Source organism: Coturnix japonica, chromosome 19 (assembly GCF_001577835.2).
Source record: "Coturnix japonica isolate 7356 chromosome 19, Coturnix japonica 2.1, whole genome shotgun sequence".
Taxonomy (NCBI): Eukaryota; Metazoa; Chordata; class Aves; order Galliformes; family Phasianidae; genus Coturnix; species Coturnix japonica.
In genome coordinates, this window is record NC_029534.1 from 3,209,753 (window position 1) to 3,216,654 (window position 6,902).

The 6,902-nt window shown below is 58.0% G+C and overlaps 1 protein-coding gene across 1 annotated transcript; it reads left to right on the plus strand.

Annotated features, from left to right (window-relative positions):
* The first annotated feature begins 464 nt into the window (after positions 1 to 464).
* On the plus strand, positions 465 to 6,776 carry TMEM120A (transmembrane protein 120A). The gene is made up of 12 exons (XM_015880730.2): positions 465 to 609; positions 1,760 to 1,878; positions 2,067 to 2,183; positions 2,633 to 2,692; positions 3,262 to 3,357; positions 3,591 to 3,680; positions 4,094 to 4,159; positions 4,621 to 4,682; positions 4,928 to 5,020; positions 5,471 to 5,535; positions 6,046 to 6,114; positions 6,182 to 6,776. The coding sequence occupies exons 1-12, from the start codon at positions 544 to 546 to the stop codon at positions 6,293 to 6,295; spliced, it is 1,017 nt and encodes a 338-aa protein (XP_015736216.1). The 5' UTR covers positions 465 to 543; the 3' UTR covers positions 6,296 to 6,776.
* The last annotated feature ends 126 nt before the right edge of the window (positions 6,777 to 6,902 follow it).

Here is a 6,902-nt window from a genome sequence, read left to right on the forward strand (position 1 = left end):
CCCTGCTTCCAGGTGTACTCCTGTTGTAACCCAACTATCACCCAGCAGATGAATGTGAAGCCCCAACCTCAAGCCCTGCAGCACTATGAATTAATCCCCCACACTGACAGCACGAAACAAAACACCCTTGGCTTCTCCTTGAACAAAATCTATCACTGCGTGTTTTAGATTGGCAGCAACGAAACACCCCCCCAAGCCCAGGCTGCCCACCGCCCCTCCATCCCATCCTTAAGCAGCTCAGGGCCGGCATAGCACAGTATGGCACGGCATAGCATGGCATGGCACGGCATGGCATAGCATGGCATAGCATGGCACGGCATGGCATAGCATGGCATAGCACGGCATGGCATAGCATGGCATGGCATAGCATGTCATGGCATAGCATAGCATGGCACGGCATGGCATAGCATGGCATGGCATAGCCCAGCCCGGCATAACCCAGCCCGCCCCGGTCCGCCCCTCGCGGGGGGCGTGCCCGGAAGCATCGCTCAGTGCCGGGGCCGTTCGCCGCCTCCTCCTCCCGTCCCTCCCGCTCCCACCGCCATGGCTTCGGTCACCGAGTGCCTGCGGGAGTGGGAGGAGCTGCAGGACGGCTTCCAGCGCATCCAGGTACCGGGGCGGCTCAGGGGTCGGTGTCCGGGGAGGCTGCGGGGCTGTTGGCGCTGCTGTGCTGTGCTGTGCTGCTGGACACGGGGGGGTCACGCTGAGCTGGGCCGGCTCTGCCGCCCTCCATCCGTCCCCGCTGGACGGGTCGGGGCCGTGTAATCCCCGGGACTGAGTGGGCAGGAATCGGCACCGCCGGGTCAGCCCGGGGCAAAGCTCGGCTCACCGGCTCCCTCTGCCCCTCCACCCCCGCGGATGCCGTTGCGGACTCAGCCGTGCCAGGATCTGGGGCAAGGGCGGCTCTTGCTCCATAGGGGCCGGTCCTACGTCCCGAAATCCCCGGGGTGGGACGAGAGCGGATCCCGAGCAGCGCTCGGCCCAAACCCCGTTTGATCTTGGCCGACCCCGAGCGATAGGAGCTGCTATGAGAGCAGGGGGTCGGGATGTTGGTCCGTCCCCACCTCCCTGCTGGGTACACGAGGGAGAACGTGTCTGGGTTTCACCTTTCTCCTTTGGGAAAGGCTTTGACAGCTGCTGATAAAGCCCCCGATAAGAGCTGCACACCGAGGTCTAGTCCAAGGGTTGTTGCAAGCAGCGCTTTGTTCCTCTCGTGGCTCCTTGGTGGCTCTGGGGCTGCCCGTGCTCGAGGTGAGGTTGTTTGTCAGCTGCCAGGACCAGAAGGAGCGTTGGCATTGCACGGTCTCTCCTTTCCCCTCTAAATATAGCAGAAGAATGGCATCTAGCGTTACCCAGGTGCGGTTGGGTTACGGCGGCACACGGGGCCACCGGCATCATCCCCCAGTATGAGCTGTGGGCAAAAACCAGCCCCGTGTTCAGCCCCAGCCCAGAGCTGGGGGGTCTCATGGTGTCACAGCTGGGCTCCCCATACACACAGTGTTGTCTGAGCGCTGCATTCCTCACCCTGTTTTGCACTGATGATTCTTCAGCAGCTGCCCTGTTTCCATACATCACACTCGTGTTTTTTCATCCCCAAGCAGCAGCACTGAGGCTGTCGTTGCTCTGTCTTGCTGCAGCTCCTCACTGGGCTCATAGCACTGTGGTTCTGGGGGTTTTATGATGGGACAGGCGTGCACTGGGTGCTCTGTGCCCTGCTGGGTGTGTGTGCACCTGCAGCACACACTGCTCTCATTCACAGGACAACCACAGGCTGTACAAGCAGAAGCTGGAGGAGCTGACCAAGCTGCAGGACGGGATCTCCAGCTGCATCACGCGGCAGAAGAAGCAGCTGAAGGAGCTTTCCTTGTCCCTTAAGAAGTAAGTTGGGGTCCTGAGAGCTCCATTCCCTCTGGCAGCTCCTTGGCCTGCCCCACAGATGGGACTCACCTCCAGTTTGCTGTTACTGTCCTTGGGGTGCCCTTGTCCCAGGCACGGCCCTGTATCGAGTGCCAGCACACGCCGTGACGGGGCTGATCCCGATGCCAGCACCTGTGCTTCCTCCCCAGATGCAAAACCCACGTGAGTCCCGACCAGCGAGAGTCCATCCAGGAGATCCAGAGCCTGATCAAAGAGAGACAGAATGTTTTCTTCGAGATGGAGGCCTACCTGCCAAAGAAGAACGGGTGAGAGGTGCCCCACATTTGCACAGGGATGGTCTCTTGGCCAAGGGCAGCACAGCTGGGCTCTGTGGGCACCAGGGTGTCTCAGTCCGATTGATAGGAGGTAGATGAGGTTCTTTTTAATATACATTTACCCAATGGTGAGATTAAGACTCCATGGGTCAAATATTAGCCCAGCCAGTTTATTACAGATCAAAACAAGACAAGAACAGTTCTGTCTTTCACACAGGGTCCTCATAGGTGAAACCCTATGGCACACAGCAGCGGGTCCCAGCAGCTCTAACACCATAAGGCACAGCCTCTGCACAGCATCATCCTGCTGCCCTTAGGCAGCTCCGGGTGGAAAATGGCTGGGCAGGGGACGTGCTGGGAAGGTGATAAGCTGTGCCTGGCACATAACATGGGCAGCTTTGCGTGGCCTCCCACCTGAACAACCTCTGCTCTCTCCCCAGGTTGTACCTGAGTCTGGTGCTTGGGAATGTGAACGTCACGCTGCTCAGCAAGCAGGCTAAGTACGGCACTGCTGTCATGTGTGGGGAGCTCGGGGTGCCCTTGTCATGAGGAAGTTATAGGTCTGCCCAGGCTGAGCTGCAGCCTGTGGGTACAGTACATGCAGGCATATGGCTGGCTTGACCCACCTTGACCCACCTAGTGCAGGTTCCTTGCCTGGTCTGTCCATTTCTTCCTTTCCTGGAAGCAGCCCTCAGTCCCTGCTCAGCTCCTGTGATCAGACTGGGACGACCTGCTATTTGTAATGAGTTAAATGGGACCCACCACCAAAGCTGTGCCTCAGTTTCCCCTCTGTTAGGGACTTCAGGAGAGACCCAGCTGTGGGGAAGCACCAGCTGTGGCCACCAGTGCTGGCAGCCCCAATGCTGGGACATTCAAAGCAAGAAGTGCTGAGCAGTGACCCCAGACCCCGGTGTCTTGTCCCACGGGCTCCCCATGAAATGCACCAATGCTGATCTGCTCTCTTGCAAGAGGTTCCCAGAAGGGCATCCCTTTTGTGCACCCAGGTGGGAGGGGAGGATGGCTGCCAGCTCCCACCTTGCTCCAAACCTGGCCTCGTACATCCCTGCAGGTTTGCTTATAAAGATGAATATGAGAAGTTCAAGCTTTACCTCACCATCATCTTGCTCATCGTGTCCTTCTCCTGTCGGTTCCTTCTAAACTCCAGGTGAGTCTGACTGGTGTCCTGGGCAGAGATGTCCTCCCAGAGCCCATCTCTGGTCCTGAAGTGCATAGAGCAATATTAAAGCTCAGAAGATGGAGCTGATGGAGGTCCTGACCAAGGGACTGACCACCCCAACCCTGTAGCTCTGCCCTGGGGGTGCGGTGTCCTCCTGGGGCTGAGCACTGTGCAGGGGTGTGATTCTCCCTGCTGTCTTTTCACCCTGCTTTGTTTGCCAGGGTGACAGATTCTGCCTTTAACTTCCTCCTGGTGTGGTACTACTGCACACTGACCATCCGGGAGAGCATCCTGATCAACAACGGATCCAAGTGAGTCTCTCAGGTTCAGGTATGGGCTGTTCTTTGCTGTGGGCTGAGAGATCACAGACCCAGCACAGAGCTCTGTGCTTCCCAGGGATGCAGCTGGCACCTCCTACTCAGGGTGTGTAATAAACCTTGGTAATTAGCCCCCATGCAGTAATTAGCTGTGGTTTTGAGGCAGCTGCTGGGGCGGGAGGGCTGGATGAACTCACAGTGTGGAGGTGGTGTGGAAGGTGCGGTGCCCCAGGTCCCACCTGGGCCGGAGGCGCTGGGTCCTGCTCCATGCACGTCCCTTTCGTAACCACCTCTGCTCCTTGCCTTGCCCTGGGAGCTGGTGGGTGACTGGCAGTTGGTTGGCTCTGCTTTTCCTGGGCTTCATTTGGATCCCAATTTGTGACCCGTTGCTTATGTCTGCTTTCCAGAATCAAGGGCTGGTGGGTTTTCCATCACTACATCTCCACGTTCCTCTCAGGTGTTATGCTGACTTGGTAAGTCTGCGTCCTCAGCTCCTGTTTGTAGGCACCTGGCCTGCCTGTGCCGTGCCAGCCTGGCTCACGGGCCTCTGCTGTCCATATTCCTCCCCATGAGCATTAAGGTATAACGATCAGCTCCATGCAGTCCTCAGCAGGCCCAAGCACCCCAAACCAAAGCAGCCACCAGCACCTCAGCGAGGCAGGCAGCACAGCCTGGGCCTTTGTTGGGAAACACCATTCACAGTATTGCAGTTCTTGTCCAAGGGCTGTGCAGTGTGTTCCTGATCCCTGTCCTGTAGCTTCCTGGCTTCTCAAGCTGGATAAATAGTGTTCAATGAGATGCTGACACTGCAGGGCTGTGCTGTGCCCTGTTCTACTGGGAGCTGGGCAGCATTGCTGTGACCTCGGCTGTGGGACAGGCTGGGTTGGCAGCATCTCCTCCTTCCCACATACCCATCAGCATCCTCTCTCCACAGGCCGGATGGGCTCATGTACCAGATGTTCAGGAACCAGTTCCTCTCCTTCTCCATGTACCAAAGTAAGTGCTGCTGCACCTGCTGGGCCAAGACCTGCCTGCAGCATCCAGGCGCGCTGCCCAGCCCTGCAGCAGGGAACTGGCTGTGGATGCTCACAGCTCACTGGGGTTTGCACTTGGCTCTTCTCCTGCCCTCTGCCTCCCAGGGGCCAGGAATCGCTCTGTGCACTGGCAGCTCAGAGCTGGGCTGGTGCTGAGCCCGCAGGCTGGTGCTTCTTGCCCTCACACACTCTCTTCTCTCCCTGCAGGCTTCGTGCAGTTCCTGCAGTACTACTACCAGAGCGGGTGCTTGTACCGGCTCCGAGCGCTGGGCGAGAGGCACAACATGGACCTCACTGTGGGTAAGTCATGATCTTCCCTGAGGTTGCCCTGGTCCAGCTGGATGTGCTGTCACCTCTGCTCCCCCCGCCAGCACCAGGCCACTGCTAGGCTGAGTGGGAGCTGTGTTCCTGTTAGAAGTGATGGCAGTAGTTATTTGTGTTCCAAGATCGCTCTGACTGTGGTTTATGAGTGGTGGCATCAGAAAACACAGCCAGCATCCCCCCGGTTCAGCCTCTGCAGCCCATGGAGTTCACTGGGAGCCCAGCTCTGGCTGAGGGCAGCCCCATGGGAGCAGCTTCCTCCAGGGATGCTCAGATAGACCTCAGGGATAGGAAACCTGTCACAGCCCTGCCCTGTAGTGCCCCAGCCAGATGTGGGATGGCCACTGAACCTCCATGCCCTGCTCTTTGGAGCTCAGCTCCATCCCGGCCCATGTGAGCATGTTCTCAGCAAACCTTTCTCCTTTGCAGAGGGCTTCCAGTCCTGGATGTGGAGAGGCCTCACCTTCCTGCTTCCCTTCCTCTTCTTTGGGCAGGTGAGATGCATCAACCCTCCTGGGGACGCACAGGAGGCCTGGGGTGGGACTGAGTCACATGTTCCTCACTGTGCCTGGCAGCCACACAGTGCAGGTGCCAGAGGCTGAGCCTCCTCTTCTTTCCCAAAGCACCCACCTCTGTGACTTGGCTAATGAGACATGGAGGACCTGGGGGGTGCTGGTAGTGCTGCCAAGTGCTTGAGCACTGTGTAAATACAGCAGAGGTGCTCTGACAACCCTTCTCAAACCCTTCTTGAACTTCAGCTCTTGAGCTGCTATGGAAGGTCCAGTTCCACCTTTTAGGCTGATGGCTGAATGGTCCAAGGAGTCCTGCTGGGCTCTGGAGCGGGGCACTGTCCCAGCGGGGATCAGCTGTGAGGTGCTCGCTCTGGTCCCAAGCTCCTCTGGGATTTCATGGCTGTGCAGAGACAGACTGGCCTCATGTGAGGGAGCAGCTGAGCATCATAAGGCTGAGCCTATAGCAATCCCTCCATCTCCTTTTTCCTGCAGTTCTGGCAGCTCTATAACGCCGTCACCCTGTTCCGGATGCTGCAGCACCCAGAGTGCAAGGAATGGCAGGTAACAGGGCAGCTGCGTGGGGAGGGGTGTCCATCTCTGCTGCCTCACAGCTCTGTGCTCCCCCCAGGTCCTCATGTGCGGCCTCCCCTTCTTCGTCCTCTTCCTGGGGAACTTCTTCACCACCCTTCGTGTTGTGCACCAGAAGTTTCAGAACCAGAGTAAAGACACAAAGCGGAACTGAAGAGGAGCAGCACGAGGGCCTGGACTGTTTCTCCTTGCTGGCTCCGTCCCGTTCCCATCTCCTTGCCTTGATGCCGTCCGGACTCTGGTGTCTCACCCTGCTCTGTGCAAGCCTGGATGCGGGACAGAGCTGGGGGCTTGTGAATAGACAATGTGTTCTCTGCGGTGCTGAATCTGTGCCTGTGTCACTCAGCAGGAGCACCCGGGGAGGAGCTGAAGCCACATACAGGACAGGAACGCTGCCCCTGCAGCCCCCGCTATGGCAGGGAGGCTGAAGGCTGCACAAATGTGCTGCTCTCTGGGATGGGGCACCGTGTTCCTCCTCACCCTCCAACCCACAGAGGAGTTGGGAGCACCAACAAGCCTGAAAACCAGTTGAAAACCAGGCTTTGTAGCTCCATGGCCCTGCATCTTTGGAGGATGCATATGCAAAAATAATAAAGGGAAGGTACTTCCTTGTTCTCTGGGGTCCTGGAACAGAACACAGGCGTTGTTCTGCACTCAGTCTGGCAGTGGGCTGTGGACATCATTGCAGCAGTGATGGATGAAAGTCATTGTCCAGCTGCCCTGCACCTGCCTGGGGTGAAGCTCAGCTGACTGGGGTATGA

Coding starts and splice junctions, on each gene's coding strand:
- TMEM120A (XM_015880730.2), top strand. CDS start 544: ATGGCTTCGGTCACCGAGTGCCTGCGGGAGTGGGAGGAGCTGCAGGAC. Junction 610..1,759: donor ACGGCTTCCAGCGCATCCAG/GTACCGGGGCGG, acceptor TCTCATTCACAG/GACAACCACAGGCTGTACAA. Junction 3,681..4,093: donor CTGATCAACAACGGATCCAA/GTGAGTCTCTCA, acceptor TCTGCTTTCCAG/AATCAAGGGCTGGTGGGTTT.